The sequence below is a fragment of the Schistocerca serialis genome, chromosome 5, assembly GCF_023864345.2.
Source record: "Schistocerca serialis cubense isolate TAMUIC-IGC-003099 chromosome 5, iqSchSeri2.2, whole genome shotgun sequence".
NCBI classification, from domain to species: Eukaryota; Metazoa; Arthropoda; class Insecta; order Orthoptera; family Acrididae; genus Schistocerca; species Schistocerca serialis.
In genome coordinates, this window is record NC_064642.1 from 466,565,985 (window position 1) to 466,590,650 (window position 24,666).

The following is a 24,666-nucleotide window of genomic DNA, read 5'->3' on the forward strand; positions in this document are numbered from 1 at the left end:
TCATGTATACTCAGAAAACAGACTTATGCAGCACATGAGCTTAAAAAATTCAAAATGCTTACAGAAACGTGCCTTAGGATGTGATTAGGCTAAGAAGGCAGCAACAGGATGTGGAGCTGCTGCCAATTCGAGAATTTGTAATTACTCCACTAAATTTGTTACTAGTCATAGTTGGTGTTTTGTCTCATAGGAATTACCGCCAGATGTCAAGAGACAGCTTGTTGGCTTGAAAATATGGGCTAGACAAATTTTAGTGTAATGCCGGATTTACCAATAAGAGCCGACTGAAGCGCTGACGGATGAATGGCTGGCAAGTGGAGTGGGACGCTTCTGACAAGGTTCGTCAAGTCAATATGTTCCCAAACAACCAGCATAGACTTAAACTGCATCTTTTCAGCCGACCGGGGTGGTCGAGCGGTTCTAGGCGCTACAATCTGGAATCGCGCGACCGATACGGTCGCAGGTTCGAATCCTGCCTCGGGCATGGATGTGTGTGTTGTCCTCAGGTTAGTTAGGTTTAAGTAGTTCTAAGTTTTAGGGTTCTGATGACCTCAGAAGTTAAGTCCCATAGTGCTCAGAGCCTTTTGAACCATTTTTTTTTATCTTTTCAGATTTCGCAGTGGCATATTACGCATATTTTAATCATTTTGCAATTCGTTTTGGTCATCTGATGACTTTACAAGGTTGTAAAAGACAGCATCATCCGCAAACAATCTAAGAGGGCTACTCAGGTTGTCTCCTGTGTTATTAATATAGATCAGGAACAATAGAGGGCCAGAGTAACACTTTCTTGGGGAACGCAAGATATTATTTCTGTTATAGTCGATGACTTTCCGTCAATCACTACGAACTGTAATCTTTATGACAGGAAATCACGAATCCAGTCGCACAACTGAGGCGATATTCCATAGGCATGCAGTTTGGTTAGAAGACGGTGTCGAAAGCCTTCTGGAAATCTAAAAATATGGATCAAATTGACATCCCCTGTCGATAGCACTCGTTACTTCATGAGTATAAATAGCTAGTTGTATTTCACAAGAACGATATATTGTATGAATCCGTGCTGATTATGTGTCAATAAATCGTTTTCGTCGAGGTAATTCATGATGTTCGAACACAGTATATCTTCGAAAACCCTACGGCAAATCGACTTTAGTGATACGGGCAGATTACTTCTATTTTCCATTTTGGGTATTGGTGTGACCTGAGCAATTTTCCTGTCTTTAGGTAAGGATTTTCCCATTAGCGGTTGTATATAATTGATAAATATTGAGCTATTATATCAGCATACTCTGAAAGCAACCTGACTGGTATACAATCTGGACCGGAGGCCTTGCCATAATTAAGTGATTTAAGCTGTGATTAGGCTCGATTTAGTAAAACACTAAGAAGGCAGCAAAAGGATGTGGAGCTGCTGCCAATTCGAGCATTTGTAATTACTCCACTAAATTTGTTACTAGTCATAGTTGGTGTTTTGTCTCATAAGAATTACCGGCAGATGTCAAGAGGGAGTTTGTTGGCTTGAAAATATGGGCTAGACAAATTTCAGATTGTAATGCCGGATTTACCGATAAGAGTCGACTGAAGCGCTGACGGACTGGGACACTTCTGATAAGGTTCGTCAAGTCAATGATATCTTCTCAAACAGCCAGCACAGACTTAAACTGTATCTTTTCAAACTCAGCAGTGGCATATTTCTCTACTAACAGGCCAACGCGCTCATCTCAAGCACATCGATAGTTCAACGAAGAAGATGTGATCCTACAACACTGTGTCTGAAAGTGTATTATAACAGTATCTAAGACCTGAAGTTACTCCTGACAGCGCACATAGTACGTTAAACTTTTGAGATATAACAGACCAGCCACAGAACGACGTGATGCTGTGATAAATCACCATTCGACCATCCTACTGTAGGTTTTCGGTGGAAGAACACGTGCAGTTTCCATCACCAGCCTTATTATATCCGAGCTCCATAAAGACGGTATTGTTAACTGGACGTTAAATCCTAATTTTTCCTTTTTGAGAATTTATTCTCTATGGAATTGAGGTCACCCACAACTTATAACGCATGCGAGAAGAAACAGTACAGATAAGATGACAACAGCAGCAGCCAAAGTGTTACGAGTGACGATAATAATTGTGATTAACTCTGAACTAAACGGAACAGTGAAATTAATGGCTAACTCCATAGAAATGAAAATAGTAAGTTACTTGACTGACGGTTAATTTGCAGTTTTACAGAATTACTGGGGACTCCATGTTACACTTACCCCCATGAAGCCATGTAAGCACGAAACGGGGGTATTTGTGGAGAGATCGAATAAACATGTGTTTCTTGATGAAGGCCAGCAGCCTTTTCAGTACTTGTCAGGGGCAACAATCTGATGTGACCTTGTAACTTTAGCCAACAGGGCCTTCATGTGCTGGTACTTTGAATATCTGAAAGGAATGGGAAACTGTAGCCGTAAATTTTACCGAGGGTGTAAAGCTCTACTGTATGGTTAAATGATGATGGCATCGTCTTGGGCAAAAGTTTCCGGAGGTAAAATAGTCCCCAGTTCGCAAATCCGAGCGGAGGCTACCCAGGAGGATATCATCATGAGGAAAAACAAAACAGGCAATCTACAGGTCGGAGCTTGGAACGTTGGATCTCTTAATTGCTTAGGAAGGGTAAAGAATTTAAAAAGATAAATGGATAGGCTGAAACTAGAAAGAGTGGGAGTTAGTGAAGTGCGGTGGCAGCAAGAACGGCAGTTCCGGTCAGGTGAATACGGGTCCATAAATAAGAAATCAAATAGCGGTAACGCAGTAGTAGGTCTAATGACGAACAAGGAAATACGCGCGGGGTTAGCCGAGCGGTCTTAGGCGCTACAGTCGTCGACTGTGCGGCCGGTCCCGGCGGAGTTTCGAGTCCTCTCTCGGTCATGTGTGTGTGTGTTTGCCCTTAGGATAATTTAGCTTAAGTAGTGCGTAAGCTTAGGGACTGATGACCTTAGCAGTTAAGTCCCATAAGATTTCACACACACACACACACACACACACACACAATATGGAAATACGAATGCAGCTAAGCTACAATGAACTGCGCAGCGAAAAAATTATCGTATCCTAGATAGACGCGAAGCAAACATCTACCACAGTAGTACAAAATTACATGTCAGCTAGTTCTGCAGATGATGAAGACTTCGAAAGAACGCGCTGCTCCCGACCGGGAAGGCGTGCCGGTCCCCGGCTCGAATCCGTCCGGCAGATTAATGTCGAGGTGCGGTGTGGCTGCCAGTCTGCGGATGGTTTTTAAGGCGGTTTTCCGTCTACCTTGGCGAATGCGGCCTGGTTTCCCTTATTCCGCCTCAGTTACACTGTGTCGGCGGTTATTGCCAAACACCGTTTCCACATATAATTTCTCTTACACGAAAATGTTCTGAACGGCACAATAACACAATAACCCTGGTTTCGGTGTGGGGTGGGCGGACTGTTGTGGCCTGTTGTGGGGTTGTGAACCACGGCGGGACGAACCTCTCCGTCCTTTATAGTTCCCCGGTTTAATACATGTATGATGAAATACAGGAAACTATTCAGTTGGTTAAACGTAAGGAAACGGGAATTCAATATCAGGAAAATGATGAAAAGGATAAATAGGGGGAGATTTATGGGCTGGGGCAAAGGAATGAGACAAGTGAAATACCCTTAGACTTACAGAAGAACGTAATAATTTCAATTCCAAAGAAAGCAGGTGTAAATTCTAGTGAATATTACCAAACTGTCAGTTTAATAAGTCACGGCTGCAAAATGCTACCACTAATTCTCTACACAGAAACAGAAAACCTGGTAGGAACCCACCTCGGGGAAGATAAAAAAAATGGCTCTGAGCACTATGGGACTTAACTTCTGAGTTCATCAGTCCCCTAGAACTTAGAACTACTTAAACCTAACTAACCTAAGGACATCACACACATCCATGCCCGAGGCAGGATTCGAACCTGCGACCGTCGCGGTCTCGCAGTCCAGACTGTATCGCCTAGAACCGCTCGTCCACTTAGGCCAGACTCGGGGAAGATCACTTTGGATTCCGATGAAATGTAGGAACACGCGCGGCAATGCTCACCCTACGACTTACATTAGGAGATAGGTTAAGGAAAGGCAAATTTACGTTTATAGCATCTACATACTTAGAGAAAGCTGTTGACAATGTTTACCGGAATACTCTCTTCTGAACGTAGCAGGTGGATGTAATATACAGGATCTAAACGATAACATGAGCAGCAAGGGTGCAAACACACACTGTCCTGTCACATTAGTGGGGTCCAACTGTCAAAGGCCTAAATAATCACTTTTCAGAGTGTGGACCACTGCGAGACGTGCAGGGAGAGAGTCAGTGAGGTTCTGGAAGGCACCGACAGGGATGTGTAGCCATGCCGACTCCAGTGTCGTTTTGTTTTGTTTTGTTTTAGGGCGCTAAAGAATAACTGGGGTCATACGCATCCAAGTCAGAATTATTGAACACGAAGACACTGCCAGTGCCGAGGCTAGCGAGGTTCCTCGGTTGAGGATCCGTGGTGCGAACAGCGGGATCGAGGTGGTCCTACTGGTTCTCAGTTGTGTTTAAATTTGGGGGGTTTGGTGGTCAGGAGAGTACGGTAAACTCATCATGGTGCTTATAGAACCACGCACGTGCACTGCCAGCTGTGCGACACGTTGCATTGCCCTTTTAGCAGATGCCATCGCTTCGAAGAAACACAAACAGTATGTAGCGGTAAGCATGGTCAGTGAGGATAGATGCATACTTGTGTTGATCGATTTCCCCCACTCCTCCACTGCTAGTGCTGCCACTTCCCGTGTGTGAGTGGTTATTGCACGTTGACGTCGAACATAGGCGGTGGTCACATTAATGTGACTGGAATCTATATATTAAAGATATTTGAAAGATATTGTTAATTTTCCATCTATAGAATTTCAAAGTGAATAATATTCTGTACATTTTTCAAACTAGTTATGTAACGTGTGGATGATTAAACCATGCTTCGTCAGTCGTGAACTGTCTTGTACCTTGAAACGGAAGGCGGTCTTTTACTATGAAACATGTGATATTTCAAAAGAACTGAGTTTCTTAAATACATTAACTACTTCATCTATCTTCAAAACGGAAATCTGTATTAGTTTACAGCAGCTTCTATTTCAGAATGTATTTAAGTTTTAACAGGGTTTACGAAATAATTTTACTTACTGATTAATTATCTATGTATAGTAGAGTAATAATGTGACAGATAGACTATTAAATACACTATCGACAAGATTTTCGTGACTGCAACACTTTAAAATTTCGATAGAATATGTATTGCAAGGCCAATGACCACGCTGATCCTTGGAACATTTTTTCACATTTGGAAAAACTGCTTTTCTGGAGTAATTCTTGTCATTAGAGAAAAAGATTGCAGCACACAAAAATTGAATTCTATAATTTAAAAATTGAATAAGAAAGTTTATGACACCTTGTTACAATGCTGATTATAGACGAAAGACTGTAAAGGGTTCCGATACACAACACTCTCCCCTACACAAATTTCAGATTGTATAATTGAGTCAAAAGCAAGTTAACATAATAGCACACAACCTCTTGACGTCACAAAGGCATGTTTTGTTTTTCTTTATTGGTTTTCGATTTCCCCCCCCCCCATCCCAGATGGGGTGAGTGGGGTGGCAGCAGCATAAGATGTTACTTTACAGCCTGCAGAAAAGTTAAAAAACATAATAAGAATATAAACAGACAAGAAAAAAGGCGATAAAACGGTGACAATATAAAAACTTTAAAATGGTGGAAAGTCGTTGAATTTAAAACATAAAAACACTGCAGTGACGATGCAGATGAATACACACAATAAGTAGACAGGCACAATTTAAAAAAAGCGACAGTCTGGTTTCTGTTTGTACGAGATAAAAAACACAACTCCGACAGTATGGTGGCTGTTTGCAACACTGACAGGAGAAGCACAACACTGAACACTCACTTAAAACAGCTCTATACAGGTGACACAGCAGCAGATGGGGGGTGAGGACCCGGACCGATGAGGGGAAACATGGTGGGAGGAGAGGAAAGGAAAAAAGGGGGAGCTGATGGAGAGAGGGGACACAGAAAAGGGGGGCCAGGGCGGAAACGAGAAGGAGTGAGAGAGGCAATAGAGGGGGGAGCAAAAAGGACTCGAGGGAGAGAAGGGAGGCAGAGAGAGGATATGCAGAGAGAAAACAGGATGGAAGAAGGGAAGAGGGAGCCTGGGGAAAGGACAGAGGAAGGGAGGGGGAGGTGAAGATCAGAGTTGATAGGAGGGATAAGTGGAGGGAGAGAGGTCATCATCCGAGAGGGGCAGTCGACGGAAGATGAAGCATGTAGAGGTGAAAGGTAGGGGGGTCACAACGGTGGAGGCGCAGCAGAGGGCAGGGGTTGGATAGGAGAGGAGCAACCAGGGCACAAGGGGGATCAAGGTGGCGGGAGGTGTAGAGGACGCAGATATGTGCGAGGAAAAGGAGCAGATGGGGGAAAGGAATCAGGTCATAGAGGATCCGCGTGGGCGACGGGAGTCTAATACGGAAGGCAAGGTGGAGTGCATGGCGCTTGAGGATCTGGATGGACTTATAGAATTTGGGGGGCACAAAGGTATGAGAAATTAAGATGTATATACTAATATCACATGAACTAAATTAGATACATGGCACTCACAAGAATTGCTGAATAAATTAAACTGAGGGAAATAATCTCGGTATTTGGTGAATAAGTCTTTGGATTAAGAGACTAAAGTTCGATTCTGTAACCTCATGTTCAGCCTCGTGCCTATTGATTTTACCAAGACATGACGTCTTCACCTCTATGAAAAGATGATTAGTTGCGCCTCTTGTTGTTACATTTTGCGATAAGCATCTCATTTAGTTATTGAAGAACTCGTCTTTTATTTTTTCAGCTGAGTTTTGAACTGATTCGAGTAGGGCTGTATTTGGGCACAACTTGAACTGTTCGAACAGTTTACATCACTATTCAGGAAATCTCGAGTTCTGTTCGATCTTTTGATTGATCTGTGATCCAATACTGGTACTATATCCATACCCAACTTTAGTGTTTGTATGGCTCTGTGGATTTTAATAATAAAAATAATTGTGAAAGACGAAGTAAAATATCTTCTAGGGTATGTGTCACACATAACATAGGCAACTAGTCAGTAAATAAGAGCTTGCAATGATACTTCTGTCAAGTTCTCGAGCTTTTGCTCATCCCGCGATCTGGTGGCGTCTTCTGATACTATATCCCGGACGAGCATTGCAGTTGTAATTTATTCCGCGATTGGAATAACAGTCAGTTTACAACAATTATTGTATCATTAATTTTCTTGATTGTTTCATCTGAATATAGAAATTTGAAGTAAATCGGCCACAAGAACTTTTAGAAATTTTTGGCAGCAAAATTTCCCCTTTTTTAGTACATACATATGTAAGTCGTATTACGAAATCTTCCTCTTGTCTTGAAAATAAAGAGTGCAAAATTACATCAAGGTCTGAATAAAACTGTAGATTTGTATAAATTACAAATAAACAATTGGACCCACTTCTTCAAGTATATAGATATGTTCAAATAAAAATAAGTCCCTAAGCAATTCATAACAAGCTTAACAACACGAGTTGGCGTAAAAATTAACCATGACATTTTAGCCCCCATTATTTGTCAGAGTAGTCTTGTATATGAGTTAGCAGCTCGGATTATAGAAATAAATAGTACTGTCTCATCAAAACTGCAAACCAGCAGCAGTCACATTAAATAAGTGAGTCATCTGCATGTTATAATAGAACTGGAACTAGTGTGTCATATGAAAGGGTGCCAGGCAACATTTTCGTATACCAATTAAGACGCTCAACCACCAGTGGGCCCAGAAGCTTTTGGCCAAACCTTACATAGATAACGCTTCTAAGATCGTTACTGTCTGTAGTCGATACTGGTACAGAATCAGCTTTGCAAAGATTCTGCAATGACTAGTTAGCAAAATAATGTGATAATATAATTGAAAATTTGAAGGGATATCTAACAAGTGACTTTCAACTTAACATATAAAAAAGTAGTGACGTGACTGTTACATACAGCTGGCTGCTACTGTTTCATTTTTCTGACGCTATTTTGTGATTACTTTATTGAGAGTACATGACATATTTGCTTGGGAGAAAAAGATTTCGAGTTTCTTTCACTGGGAAGACGCGTTCCCAGAGTGGTCTCCCCAGAGCGGACTCTATTTTTGGTTTGTCGGCAGAAGGCGGTCAGTGAGTCTCACTGTAAGGGTCGAGTGTCTCTGGGGAGCTGAGCAGTTTCGTGGAAGTAGGGTCATGGCCCGCTTTGTGCTTTCGTTGGAGAGAGCTGGCGCCCGTCCTAGTTGAGGGCAGAGACTGCCATGCCACCACTGCCATCCCCATAGACATGACATTTCTGTCCTTTCTGTATTGACATCAAAGGACAGAACACCATGGCTCCGGAAATTTCGTGTATCCAATAAAATGAATGGATTGTAGCTAGTCATATCAGTCAAATCTTTTGATGGAGCACAACAGAATTATATCATTCAATACAAAATTACTATACAGCGTGTTTCAAAACTGGACACTAAAACTTGAGGAATGGATTCCTCGTGATACGAGAAGAAAAGACTGTGTCATCTTGAGCACAGAAATGACTCATTTCAGATTTATTCGATCTTCATTTCCTAGAAACTGCGCTGTACATCTATAGCGCCAGCTGGCGTGCTCTGTTTACATATCAGACGAAATGCTGCAAGTCACCTCCTCTTGCCTGAAAACAGGCCTTCATTCACTGCCTCATTAAATTAAATTCTACACACGATGAAAAACGTCTCTTAAATCAGTCGAACGGAGAGGCCAAGCAAATGGTCCACCTCTACCTCTCCATCACTTGGGAAAGACTGTATTCATGTGCTTTGTGGCATATAGAGTAAAATATATGGGAACTCCATCCTGCATCAACTATAGTTGTCTACAAAATGCAAAAGGTATGTCTTCTAAGTAATCAGGCAATGTAGTGTTCAAGAACTCTGTATGGTTCTGTCTAGTAAGTATCCTTAGAAGAACGTCGGGTACCAACGAGCAGTTGCCCTCAATGGCTATCCAGATGTTAATGGAGAACATATTATGTTGGTAAGACGACTGGATAGTTGCATGGGGGGTTTGTGTCATCCTTTCACGTGCTGCTTATGCGAATTATGGGTTCCGTTCCTTGTCAACTTCACTTCATCTGTGTTAAAGCAGCAGCTACAAAACTGACCGTCAAAAGAAATTACTGTAGGAACCGCTGGCACAACGCTACTCTTGGTGGACAATTCCCAGGACACAAGACTTGTACACGCTGCAGATGGTATGGACACAGCACTTTTCACTTAAATGTCTCCAGATCGTAACTGCGTCACATCCTCCCCCCCCCCCCCCCCCCCCCCCCCCCGCTGCCTGATGGACGCGTGAAACTCACGTATTCACAAAGGGGGCTATGAGTTCCTTCAAATGTCTTTCGATCCGGGGCAATTTGGCAATGGGTGGTGTCCCTAGTACAAGTGACGTGCCTCCGATGCAGTGCCACCCACTAAAACGTACATATAATGCATGGCCGCGAGCTCTTGGTTGGTGTACATTTCAAGATTGCAAACCACGGACACAGGCCATTACAAGCTATTCCATTCACATATTTGCTATTAGCTATGGAGACATTTTACATTCCTAATACTTATATGCCACTTCAGAGCAGACTACACACCATAATTATGAACGACAGATATTCCCACAGCTTGGTAGTTAAATGGCGATCACTGTACTTCATCTGCACATGCTAGAGGATATGCAGGCCCATATCACGTTGATTATCAACTTGGTTAGTGGTGTAACAATGCTGGCGTACGCCTTCGCCAGCACACCGGTCGGAATTAGGAAACATTGTATAGTAGGCGCTGAACTAAGCGCGTCTATGACAAGAGAAGACCAAGACACACCCCCAGGCTACGCACCGATAACGCCCCCTGAGCAACGTGCAGATAGGCCGTCGCCGCCGACCGAACTGTCTCAGTAATTCAGTACGTCGCAACGGGGTTCAGTTCGCATTGCACCTCAAAACGTCGCAATGTGCTCTAGTCTTCCACAATGATAATCGTCGCCTCGCACGTTAACTACCTATGAGGGAAAGTTAGTCACTGTACAGGGTGAGCACAAAGTTTTGCCCTGATTACAACAATTTATTACAGAATAACCGTTTGACATAATAATTTGCATTTGATGCCGTTACTTAGGTTAGTGTTACTAATTTTTTTTACGATCACTTACATCAGTAAACCTTAACGCGTGCTCCCTTAGTAGCTCGGAGAATGTCGAGGCGGTATTCCAGTTCGAGCCAGGTATTTCGTAACATTTGTTCCGTCACAGTACCAACAGCAGCTTGTATCATAGCCTTCAGTTCGTCGACGTCAGCAACCGGTGTGACGAAGACTCTGTCCTTGATATGTTGTTGTCGTTGAGGTCTTCAGTCCAGAGACTGGTTTGATGCAGCTTGTAACGGTACTTGAATTACATAACCATTACGGCACCTCATCTCAACTTCTCGATACTAGCAATATTCAACTGTGTTTCTGTAAGAGAGTTAACATATTTCTGTGACAACATTCAAATTTGATTTCATAAAGTAGAGGTCCTTCAATACATCGATATGTATATATTGCAATGATACTATTCTTATGTGTATTCTTTCTTTTGTCACCATGATCTTTGACGTACTTGTAACTCTGACTTTTGGAAGTGTAAGCGGTTATTAGAGAGTCAAGTTTTGCACATCTATAAAACTTTTGAATATCGCAGAATAACATCTTGGCCTCTTTGCATCCGAGCTTGGAATCATCACTACCTAGATTTTCGACTATTGAGCCATGAGTTCACAACGAGACCAGCGTGGGAAACACGAAAAGATGAGTGCCTAGTTTATCCATTATTTCAAGAAATGACTTTATTAACTGTGCTCTAATGACACTTGCCACATAATATAACTTTGATGTTGCCCGAAAATGCAATATTTAGCAGCGTGAGCAACACTACAATCATAATTAATTTTTGACCTTTGTTGTAGTAGGGTTGTTAGAAGCTCTCCATGCTACTCTATCCTGTGCAAGGTTCTTCATCTCCTAGTACCTACTGCAACCTACATCCTTCTGAATCTGCTTAGTGTATTCATCTCTTGGTCTCCCTCTGCGATTTTTACCCTCCACACTGCCCTGCAATACTAAATTGGTGATCCCGTGATGCCTCAGAATATGCCCTACCAACCGATCCCTTCTTCTAGTCCAGTTGTGCCACAATTTCTCTTCTCTCCAATTCTATTCAATACCTCCTCATTTGTTATGTGGGCATTCTTATGTAGACCACATTTCGAAAGCTTCTATTCTCTTCTTGTCTAAACTATTTATCGTCCATGTTTCACTTCCATACATGGCTACACTCTATACAAATACTTTCAGAAACTAGTTCTTGACATTTAAATCTGTACTCGATGTTAGCCAATTTCTCTTCTTCAGAAATGCTTTCCTTGTCATTGCCAGTCTACATTTTATATCTTCTCTACTTCGACCATCATCAGTTATTTTGCTCCCCAAATAGCAAAACTCCTTACTACTTTAAGTGTCTCATTTCCTAATCTAATTCCCTCAGCATCACCCGACTTAATTCGACTACATTCCATTATTCTCGTTTTGCTTTTGTTGATGTTCATCTTATATCGTCCTTTCAAGATGCTGTCCATTCTATTCAGCTGCTCTTCCAGGTCCTTTGCTGTCTCTGACAGAATTACAATGTCATCGGCGAACCTCAAAGTTTCAATTTCTTCTCCATGGATTTTAATTCCTAGTCCAAATGTTTCTTTTGTTTCCTTTATGGCTTGCTCAATATAGAGATTGAATAACATCGGGGAGAGGCTACAACCCCGTCTCATTCCCTTCCCAACCACTGTTTCCCTTTCATCCCCCTCGACTCTCATAACTGCCATCTGGTTTCTGTACAAATTGTAAATAGCCTTTCGCTCCCTGTATTTTACCCCTGCCACCTTCAGAATTTGAAAGAGAGTATTCCAGTCAACATTGTCAAAAGCTTTCTCTAAGTCTACAAATGCTAGAAATGTAGGTTTGCCTTTCCTTAATCTATTTTCTAAGATAAGTCGTAGGATCAGTATTGCCTCACGTGTTGCAACATTTCTACGGAATCCAAACTGATCTTCCCCGAGGTTGACTTCTACCAGTTTTTCCATTCGTCTGTAAAGAATTCGCGTTAGTATTTTGCAGCCGTGACTTATTAAACTGATAGTTCGGTAATTTTCACATCTGTCGACACCTGCTTTCTTTGGGATTGGAATTATTATATTCTTCTTGAAGTCTGAGGGTATTTCGCCTGTGTCATACATCTTGCTCACCAGATGGTAGAGTTTTGCCAGGACTGGCTCTCCCAAGGATGGCAGTAGTTCTAATTGAATGTTGTCTACTCCCAGGGCCTTGTTTCGACTTAAGTCTTTCAGTGCTCTGTCAAACTCTTCACGCAGTATCATATCTCCCATTTCATCTTCATCTACATTCTCTTTAATTTCCATAATATTGTCCTGAAGTACATCGCCCTTGTACAGACCCTCTGTATATTCCTTCCACCTTTCTGCTTTCCCTTCTTTGCTTAGAACTGGGTTACCATCTGAGCTCTTGATATTCATGCAAGTGGTTCCCTTTTCTCCAAAGGTCTCTTTAATTTCCCTGTAGGCAGTATTTATCTTACCCTTAGTGAGATAAGCCTCTACATCCTTACATTTGTCCTCTAGCCATCCCTGCTTAGCCATTTTGCACTTACTGCCGATCCCATTTTTGAGACGTTTGTATTCCTTTTTGCCTGCTTCATTGACTGCATTTTTATATTTTCTCCTTTCATCAATTAAATTCAATATCTCTTCTGTTACCCAAGGATTTCTATTAGCCCTCGTCTTTCTACCTACTTGATCTTCTGCTACCTTCACTATTTCGTATCTCAAAGCTACCCATACGTCTTCTACTGTATTTCTTTCCCCCATTCTTATCAATCGTTCCCTAATGCTCTCCCTGAAGCTCTCTACAACCTCTGGTTTTTTCAGTTTATCCAGGTCCTATCTCCTCAAATTCCCACCTTTTTGCAGTTTCTTCAGTTTTAGTCTACAGTTCAGTTCATATAACTCCAGAAAAAAAGTCAAGGTGTGTAATGTCTGGAGAGCGGAGAGGCCAGGGTGTTGGACCGTTCCTTCCACTCCACCAATCTGGAAATGTTTCATCCAGGAAATCACGCACTATGGAATTGAAGCCCACTGGGTGGGGGGGGGGGGGGGAGGGGGTGGCGTCCTCCATCTTTTTGGAAAGGTATCCATGTTTGATATTCTTCTAACTGTGGGGCAATGAACTGTTGCAAAACGACTAAGAAAATGTTAGCGGCAATGGATTTTTCCACGAAGAAAAATGGCCCAAAAACCTTGTTATGCATGAGGCCGCACCAAACATTCCCTTTTTCGCCGTCTCGCTGTAACTGTACAGTAGTATGTGGAGACTCTGAACCCCATATACGGAAATTATGCCCATATACCATTCCACTGACATGAAATGTGGATTCATCGGTAAAGCATATGTGACTTAAGTAATCAGAGAATATCAGCTGCAAATTCAGCACGTGCAGCAAATCATTCGGTTGCAAGGCCTGCACGATTTGCACTTTGTAAGCCTGCAACCTAAGCCTTTCATGAAGAATCTTCACCACACTTGCTTGTAGTATTTGAAGTTCACGTGATGCTTGGCGAGTTGATTTAGATGGACTCCGGTGAAACGATTGCCGAACACGATCAACAGTTGCATCACTCACGCGAAGCTTGCCACTTCGAGGACGATCTTCAACGCTTCCTGTCTCGTTAAACTTTACATACCATCGCTTTATTGATTTAACTTCAGGATGGATGCGTCCATAAGAAGCCTGAAATTTACGCTGAACACTGATGGGAGATTTCGTTTCGTGAAACCAAAGCACACATTGCGCTTTCTCCTGCTTCGACGCCATATCGCCAGCAACTAACGTGACCTAACAGACCGCAACGGTGTTGGGGAGCACTAGCGCCATCTATTGGTCACAACTAGTAACACTAACTTATGTAACGGCATCAGTTGTAACTTATTATGTCAAACAGTTATTCTGTTATAAATTTTCATAATCAGGGTAAGACTTTGTGCTCACCCTGTCTATAATTGTCATATGCAAACGGACAAGATTCAAGAATTAGTACATGTTATTTGATTGCTGTTACCACAGAACTTCAGACTGGACAGCACCGAAATTAAGTACTCAGTTGTTTCCTGTAATAAAGTGTATTTTAGCCACGTGTGTACTTCGTGTTGTAGTGAGAGGAAACCGGCCACCCACCTATCAAAACAGCCTCTCTTCATCCAGCCAGGAACCACAAAACATTACAAGAGGCCACAGCCACAACAGTAACACTTGCAACCATCGTCGTACATTTTCATATGGCAAACAACACCTGTCAGAGTGCACTGCACAACAGTTACATTCTCGAATAACTCGGTAACTTTTCGTTTTCGGACCCGCGTTGATACAGCCATTTTTTGCTTCTTGTTATATAAGGAATTCATTCCCGAAATTTTGCTACTGAGTTTTGAAAAACCATGTGTACATAATTTAGGTACTGCAGTTGTTCTTTTTCGCTTCCATTGTGGAACATGAGATTGCCAGTAAGGATAACCACTCATCTATGCGCAATTCCATAACACAGAATGAGTGCCAAATGCTACAGTGAAATCAGTATCAAACATTTTTATAACTGAATTATTCTGGATTTAAGCAAGTCTTCAGGTTGTAAGACTCAGCATAACGTAAAATCATTCAAAATTTTAGCCATCACTATAGATGGCTAAAACCCTGAACAGCTATTGACAGATTAATGGGCATCGAAAACTACTTTCAAATGCGTTGCTGACTTATTTAAACGGTCTTTGCAAATGGTGTTTTTGGTAAGCTAGCAAAATTTTTGACGAAAATGAATTACTGTTCTGTAAAACTCGCTTGTTACAGCATAGTTAATTTTATGTGTTGCGTCGAAGTAAATGAATCTGTTAGGTGTTCCACAAGAAACAAGTTTCTGTTTGCAGGATTATAAGTGTTCTAACTACTGCTTTTTACTGAAACAAATATAAACTATGAATTAATTGGTGATGAAGAGCGACACTTGGGCAGAGTATGTCCAGCCACCACTGCATAATCATTTCCCTAATAGAATACTGTAGCAAGCAATTATTAATGAGACTGCCATAAGTAAATTGATGTCCTTATTTGGGTATATATATATATATATATATATATATATATATACCCAAATAAGGACATCAATTTACTTATATATATATATATATATATATATATATATATATATATATATATATAACTGCAAAGTTCATTACTGAAAAGCATTAAAGAACTAAATTAAAATTCAATTGTTAGTTAAGAATAACAGCTCACGTACTGACAACAGTGACATGAAAACACTCATATTCTTGATCAAGTGTAACCAAGTTTTACGAACTGTTGTAGATTCTCACAAATTCAAGGAAGGAAAATTGGAAGTGTTGATATGGCAGTATGGAAAAAGGTTAATGAACTTTCGTTTTACTGAACATTGTCACCTCAATTTCAATTCAGTAAGACATGTTCACCTATTAGATTTCATTTTTAGTTACAATGATGACAATCATTACATTTCTGTGGCGTTGCAATATTACCGAGATTTGAAAATAATGTCATAAGGTTTTGGTGCAAGGGTAACCCCCTCAAGAGTAGAGTACTTCAGGTTAGTACTATCAGCTGGAAGCAGTTGAAATTTTTGCAAGATTCCGGTAAACATTTGAAATAAGCAACATTTTGCCAAATGCTCTCCCAAACATCGACGACGACCTGAAAGAAAAATCGAAGTTGTCAGGTATGGATCACAAATTACCTTACCATAACTCATTACATTGTCAATAACTCACCAAGACCAAATGGTAAGAACGCATCATCCTCTCTAAACTTCCCAGCTTCAGTAATGAAACGCTCTGGTCGATACACTTCGGGATCACCCCAGTGGTCTTTATCCATATGCAGCGCCCAGATATTTACCAGGACAACTGTATTCTGTATAAAAAAACAACAGTTGCTTCAAGTTACTGTCTGATTAAAGTTAGAAAGCAATATAAACTTCTGTTTTTAAGTACACATTAGAGATAGCAGTGTTACTTTTGTTGATATTACTTTTCAGCCTATAATTAACAGTATAACTGAAATGTTTTGAATTTAAAAATTTGTATATATACTACCCAACCTACTTTGAAGGTATATCAGGACTCTTCCGTACATTCCAGTTCAAACTAACGTTAGCACTGCACATTTACAGGGTATGGCCTCTTAGAGGCAGGCCCATACTTGTGTATTAGTAATGGTTGTCCATGGCATAGTAGTCAGTTTTTCAGCAAATGATCCAATTCTAATTAATGAAGTTACGACGTGTTGACCTTCCAGGAGGTGTTTTATTATTTTAATGCTTTTCTGAGCATTGTAAAAGTGTAAATAGAACGTTTATTTTGCATAATTTCAACCACAGGAAAAGTTCTATCGTACCACATCTCGAAATCTGAGTCAGATTTTTTTTCGTAAGAGACACCGATGCATATCGTTGCCCACGCGCGCGTGCGCGCACACACGCACACACACACACACACACACACACACACACACACACACACACACACACACTAGCAAAATACACTCCTGGACATGGAAAAAAGAACACACTGACACCAGTGTGTCAGACCCACCATACTTGCTCCGGACACTGCGAGAGGGCTGTACAAGCAATGATCACACGCACGGCACAGCGGACACACCAGGAACCGCGGTGTTGGCCGTCGAATGGCGCTAGCTGCGCAGCATTTGTGCACCGCCGCCGTCAGTGTCAGCCAGTTTGCCGTGGCATACGGAGCTCCATCGCAGTCTTTAACACTGGTAGCATGCCGCGACAGCGTGGACGTAACCGTATGTGCAGTTGACGGACTTTGAGCGAGGGCGTATAGTGGGCATGCGGGATCCCGGGTGGACGTACCGCCGAATTGCTCAACACGTGGGGCGTGAGGTCTCCACAGTACATCGATGTTGTCGCCAGTGGTCGGCGGAAGGTGCACGTGCCCGTCGACCTGGGACCGGACCGCAGCGACGCACGGATGCACGCCAAGACCGTAGGATCCTACGCAGTGCCGTAGGGGACCGCACCGCCACTTCCCAGCAAATTAGGGACACTGTTGCTCCTGGGGTATCGGCGAGGACCATTCGCAACCGTCTCCATGAAGCTGGGCTACGGTCCCGCACACCGTTAGGCCGTCTTCCGCTCACGCCCCAACATCGTGCAGCCCGCCTCCAGTGGTGTCGCGACAGGCGTGAATGGAGGGACGAATGGAGACGTGTCGTCTTCAGCTATGAGAGTCGCTTCTGCCTTGGTGCCAATGATGGTCGTATGCGTGTTTGGCGCCGTGCAGGTGAGCGCCACAATGAGGACTGCATACGACCGAGGCACACAGGGCCAACACCCGGCATCATGGTGTGGGGAGCGATCTCCTACACTGGCCGTACACCACTGGTGATCATCGAGGGGACACTGAATAGTGCACGGTACATCCAAACCGTCATCGAACCCATCGTTCTACCATTCCTAGACCGGCAAGGGAACTTGCTGTTCCAACAGGACAATGCACGTCCGCATGTATCCCGTGCCACCCAACGTGCTCTAGAAGGTGTAAGTCAACTACCCTGCCCAGCAAGATCTCCGGATCTGTCCCCCATTGAGCATGTTTGGGACTGGATGAAGCGTCGTCTCACGCGGTCTGCACGTCCAGCACGAACGCTGGTCCAACTGAGGCGCCAGGTGGAAATGGCATGGCAAGCCGTTCCACAGGACTACATCCAGCATCTCTACGATCGTCTCCATGGGAGAATAGCAGCCTGCATTGCTGCGAAAGGTGGATATACATTGTACTAGTGCCGACATTGTGCATGCTCTGTTGCCTGTGTCTATGTGCCTGTGGTTCTGTCAGTGTGATCATGTGATGTATCTGACCCCAGGAATATGTCAATAAAGTTTCCCCTTCCTGGGACAATGAATTCACGGTGTTCTTATTTCAATTTCCAGGAGTGTAGAAACAGTACACTGACCAGGTGCAAGAAGTTTAACATAGAGCTGTCTGCAACATCCAAGGTGTCGTGGTTGAATGGTTACGGTGTTGAACTGCAAAGTAAGTGAGCTCTGTTCAAAGCTCCGTCACCCTAATTTTTCCCCTGCTGTTCGCTGTATTCAAATTTGTGTCTGTGTCGTGCTGTAACGTCCGTTTGTATCAGTGAGGTGTAAGTAAGGGACCTACAACGAAAGTTGATTCTGCACAACTGCTCGATTAGCAGTCGAAAGGGAGTGGCTTTCGAACGGGAATTGCAAACGACAAGGCGACAATTCAGCCGAATACTCCACCGGACAACACGTCTGATGTGCATACAAGGCGTTAGTGACAGTACGTGTGTCACATGACAGGATTATCTTCTCGACGCACCTAATTTATACGCCTAGTGATTGACTGAGATACGCCTCCTTGCCTGAGTTAGGTGTTCGTATGAATGTGTATGTGATCATTAAAAAAAAAAAAAAAAAAAAAAAAAAAAACAGATGATGAAAACATAATAGTTTGTTACATATGCTGCAACAAACGAACGCAACAGTTTCACATTGACACATTTTCTCTGTGCTCTGACAATAGATATGTTTTTAGCGTTTTTGAAGTTTTGTTCCGTTTTGGAAGTTTTGACTCTTGAATTCCTTTGTTGTAACATAGTTCACACCCGTCTATTTGTTGTTTTCATTTCTGTGAGGCGTTTACGTGGTATCCCGCCTGCTCTCACTATCCATCACATTTGTTCACGACGGTAATTTATTCTTACCACTTCACTCATTTTCTATAACCAGTGTCTGGTATGACAACTGCTAAGACTACAGAAAGAGAACAGACAGCTCTATGACAGGACGGACAGTTCATAATGTTGTAAAAAAAATAAAGGAAAATAAATCGCATGATAGAGTTTCGAACACGACTCTTCCTCTTTCTAGTCCACCACCATGACGCCTCAACCACGACGCCGTTGCTTTTCCAGTTCGCTCGATGTTTCACTTGTTAAGCTAGGACAGTCCACTGTTTCTATTTTGCTTCTTTTTACAGTTCAGTACACCTTCTTCCCATTTTCATGCTTCACCTGTTATCAGTTTTTAACGGACTATCCACTGTGTCATCTTACCAATAAATCTGAAGGAGATGAGATGGGATGTTTCCCTTGTAATTACGGAATCAGGTGCTTAATTTTAACCTGTGGGAGATTCAAGAATCAAATTCCCGATGTTACAGTTTATAAAGTATTCCCCATTCCCTTTGTACAGTTTGAACGATTGACACCTTAAGTTTAGAACCCAGCCGGCCGGAGTGGCCGTGCGGTTCTAGGCGCTACAGTCTGGAGCCGAGCGACCGCTACGGTCGCAGATTCGAATCCTGCCTCGGGCATGGATGTGTGTGATGTCCTTAGGTTGGTTAGGTTTAATTAGTTTTAAGTTCTAGGCGACTGATGACCTCAGACGTTAAGTTGCATAGTGCTCAGAGCCATTTGAACCATTTTTAGAACCCAACAGCTCACTTTCCCTAAGTTTAAAGTAGTGGGGTATTCAGAAATGTACATGTCCTAAATTTAAAATGGTAAAAATTTTTAAAAATCACTTGTCTTAAGTTTAAAATGTGGTGGAATTCAATAAGAATCACTGTGGACATTTATCGCTGGTGCAGCCTGCACGCTTATCAAATAGTTGTAACTACTTTTCAAGCATTTGCCACTTGCGCCGGTCCGCTTACAGAACTGCCAGGTCCACCAGGTGCCTCGTCTGCACAGTGCTATTGCATCTCATGCCGAGGACAGCTTCCGCGGCAATACCTGGACGCTCCACATGCCAGCAACGAAATTCATCTTCGGGAGTCTAGTGTGGAATAACTGGAAGGTTACGAGAGCAGCCGGTGCACTGTGTGACATAACATGGGGCAAGCATACCGAGCCGACAAACAGGAGCTTGTCTATTGTGATGTGTCTATACCTGAAGTTTGGAATGCATAGTGTCCGATATGGGCTGTTCCCCCCCCCCACACAGTCGGTTACATGATTTCACACTCAGCCATACACTAATTGTAGAACAGGATGTGACTGTTGTGCTTGAAGGACATGGTGTTGCGATGAAGTGTATGCGACGTTTGTGGGAGCTAATTCAGATCTTTCAGTCCTCTGGAACGCGTCGCTTTTAACGTTCCAATGTAGCAAATCTGTTTCCAGCACCTGCCACACCATCATCTAGGAAGGGATTTCAAGGGGATGAAAATGCAGCATATAAATCGTATAATGACTGCTATGAGTAACTGCAGTTCTGGTATGCCTTTTAGATCCAATATATAGTTGATTCTGTGAGACACAAACACTGACGCATATGGCATCAGATGGAATACACACTAACCTCGAGAAGTTGAAAATAGGTCGTCAGTAAAACGTGTTTCCTGGTTTGTGATAAAAGCACTGATAATGTGTTAGACATGAATTAGCGCCATCCAACAATCCTTAGGTCGAAATGTTAAAGTAAAATCAACAGACCAGTACTACAATGGTCTGTTGGAAACACGCTTATAAGCACTGTAGAGGTACTAGATATTTTCCTCACAATATAGATGAAGCTACTTGACAGAGTACGTGGCTGGTTATACAGACACCACATGATGTCATTTGGTGCATTGGCTGCTGTCGTATGGAACAGGAAAGTTGTTCTGCAACATGCGCTGTGTGGAGACTTGTAGAGCACCTATGTAGATTCGATTCTGAAATAGACGCTGGTAGTGACACTGAGACGAACGCAACTAACATCAAAAGTCAGAGCACATAAAGAAGACAACTAATATGGCGAAATATCGCGTGCAAAGTGGAATCGTTTGTACAGAAATCCGAAACCGTTCAAATGTGTGTGAATTCCAAAAGGACCAAACTGCTGAGGTAATCGGTTCCTAGACTTACACACTACTTAAACTACCTTACGCTAAGAACAACACACACACCCATGGCCGAGGGAGGACTCGAACCTCCGGCGGGAGTGGCCGCGCAGTCCGAAACCGTACAAACAGTCAACCACGCTGAGAAAAAGTTAAAAAATCGTAACATCCACGTCACCATCGTGAACATATGAGCGGAATAGAGAAAGGGTTGTGAACATGGGGGAAATGCGGAAGAACTAAATACGTAGGGGAGTGGCTTCGAACATATAATTTCAATCATTTAGTGATGCTTCATCTCTCGAGTGCACTGTGTTTACGTATTTAGTTGGTGATATACCTTTGAAATTTCTGGAACTCTCGAGGGTGATACTGTACACAGTTTTCACGGATTGCAAACATGCTTCAGGTTTTCGCCAACGTCTATGGTAAGCTTCCATCTTGTCATCTGACACAGTTCTTTATAGATTGTACTTACAAAAATGGACTGTTATCAATAGGCACATCCCTGACCAGTGTGATGATAGCGAACATCTGACGTGTGCAGAACAACAGTGTTTGAGGTCTGAACCCAACAGTATGCCGCTGATTTTTTAGTAACATGAAGAACAGAACATATCTCACTCGCAGTAACTTCCAAAAAAACGTGGGCATAATGATGACAGAATCTCACCAAATCCTGTCACTGACTCAAAATCACTACAGATATGAATCTGAACAACTGGGTTATGTCCAGACTACTTGCAAGTCTACCAGATGTGATGGACAAGATGGCTTTGGGAGTTTGATACAGCGTTTCGCAATAGGGCATTCCCTGCAATTTATCTATATGTATAACTGCAACCCTCTACACCAGACAGCACACAGTCAACGAAGCGGATGAGCGCCGGTATTAGATTACCGTTACGATGAACTACGAGGGTTGGAACTTAAATGGTGGCAACTATTTATTCACAACCGATACAAAAGAGTAACATGTCTTCGCCTGTCAATGTCCTTCAAAGTAGACCGCTCTATTGGCACCATCAACAGAAAAGGCTCTGCTAAAGGTATACCACGCCTTCCACATCGCTGGCAACGGGTTATACACAACGCTGGTGACTACTTCGACGCACAGTAACAAGTGAAAACATGTAACTCTTTTGTATAGGTTGTGAATAATATTTGGCACTATATAAGTACTCCCGCCGATGGTTCGAGTCCTCCCTCGGGCATGGTTGTGTGTGTTGTTCTTAGCATAAGTTAGATTAAGTTGGTTTAAGTAGTGTGTAACCCTAGGGACCGATAGTAGTAGGGCAACCTATGTGTCACGACACGCTGCATTATTGCCAAATTTATTCAAGATGACGGCGATGACGTCATCCAAGATGGCGTCACGTAGACTTGGCAACAGCACATGACGTCATCCAAGATGGCGCCTTTTGGCGGGAAAATAGGCCAATTGTGCTATGTCCACTAACCTAACCTCCAGAAAAAATGGAGGGAATTTTGAATTTTGGCGGGAAAATAGACCAATTGGGCTACATCCACTAAACTAAGCCTCCTGAAAGAATAGCACCGAAATTCAAATTCCAACAAGATAATGCATTCAAAACCGTACTTGTCCTTATTATTATTCATTATTATTAATTATCATTTCTTAACATTCATTATCATTTATTACCGATTATTATTATTTATCATTATTGACCTGCCTCCACTAGAAAATTCCCTCCAAATTCAAATTCCAGCACAATAATGGCTGCAAAACCTTACTTTTATTTATTATTATCCATTATTATTCATTATCATTTATTAACATTCATTATCACTCATTGTCAATTATTATCATTCATTATCATTTATTATCATGTGTTATTATTATTATTTATTATTATAGGCCTACCTCCACTAGAAAATTGCGCCAAATTCAAATTCCAACACGATAATGTCTCAAAAACAGTACTTCTATTTATTATTATCACTTATTGTTTAGTCAAGATGTCCGATTTTCTCGGCGTGAAAGCCATTTTCCTTACATCCATAACAAAAATCTATCACAAGTTCAAATCCCAACACTATAATCGATGACACGTACGAACTTTCTCCGTCACTTATCTTTTTTCACTGGTAACCTATCAGAATCACGTCAAACAATGAAGTGTACTTATACTAACCTAAGTCACGTCCTTTGATTTTGCAGGGGGGAAGGGACTGAAGTCTTTATTTCAAACAGTACCGTCATCACTTGTTCTCCAACATAGTACACATTCTAGAGATCGCAGTCCAGCTACCACGAGGTCCCCAGTCCAACTGAATTAGTTCATATGGTCGCCGCCGACCCACACCGGACGGCGGGCCACCGGCAAGCGAGCGTTCGCCCCACGTGATGGCCGTCGGATGCGTCAGTGCCCGTTGCTGGTGCGGCGACCCCTCATGTCACAGCCTACTGCCGCCGACTCGCTTCGCAGGCCCGCAATGGTCCAGCGATGTAAAGATGTTTTCGTGGACAGTGGGGTCCATCCCCACCGACCAGTTGGCGCCAAAGATGTTCGCTGGACAGGTTGGAACCTGCCGATGCAGACTTCATAACGGTCGGTCGGTTGATCCAGCACCTGGTTGACAAAGAATGCCCTGCCACACGTTTGGCGCCAAAGTTTGCTCGAGAGTGGAATCCGCCATGACGCCACAACAGGTCGTCCAGCACATGAGCTCGCCACGACGTCAATCGCTAAGTTAATCGATCAACCGACTCTCCTTATTCAATTCACATTCTGCACTTACCTAATCGAAGATCGTCGCGAAACCACACGCCCGTACACGTGAGCCTTTGCGCGCCTAGCTTAGTACCTCCGCAAGTGAATGTAACAAAGTTCTCATGACTACTTAATTAAATTGACCAATTAATTAACCTCTCTGATGCGGAAAACTGCCACGTCCACCTAGACCGGGAATCAATTTTCCTCGAGTGCCACGCCCACCTGGACTCAGAATGAAATACACTCCTGGAAATGGAAAAAAGAACACATTGACACCGGTGTGTCAGACCCACCATACTTGCTCCGGACACTGCGAGAGGGCTGTACAAGCAATGATCACAAGCACGGCACAGCGGACACACCAGGAACCGCGGTGTTGGCCGTCGAATGGCGCTAGCTGCGCAGCATTTGTGCACCGCCGCCGTCAGTGTCAGCCAGTTTGCCGTGGCATACGGAGCTCCATCGCAGTCTTTAACACTGGTAGCATGCCGCGACAGCGTGGACGTGAACCGTATGTGCAGTTGACGGACTTTGAGCGAGGGCGTATAGTGGGCATGCGGGAGGCCGGGTGGACGTACCGCCGAATTGCTCAACACGTGGGGCGTGAGGTCTCCACAGTACATCGATGTTGTCGCCAGTGGTCGGCGGAAGGTGCACGTGCCCGTCGACCTGGGACCGGACCGCAGCGACGCACGGATGCACGCCAAGACCGTAGGATCCTACGC

General features: G+C 43.0%; 1 protein-coding gene across 1 annotated transcript in view; it reads right to left on the bottom strand.

Moving 5' to 3' along the window:
* Positions 1-15,830: 15,830 nt before the first annotated feature.
* The window catches only part of LOC126482000 (methyl farnesoate epoxidase-like), a 170,342-nt gene continuing 161,506 nt past the window's right edge, over positions 15,831-24,666 (bottom strand). The window contains exons 8-9 of the mRNA XM_050105966.1: positions 16,098-16,239; positions 15,831-16,020 (exon numbers count right to left, since the gene is read on the bottom strand). Of these exons, the coding sequence (XP_049961923.1) occupies positions 15,845-16,020; positions 16,098-16,239 (318 nt within the window). The 3' untranslated portion in view covers positions 15,831-15,844. The remainder of the gene's footprint in view (positions 16,021-16,097; positions 16,240-24,666) is intronic.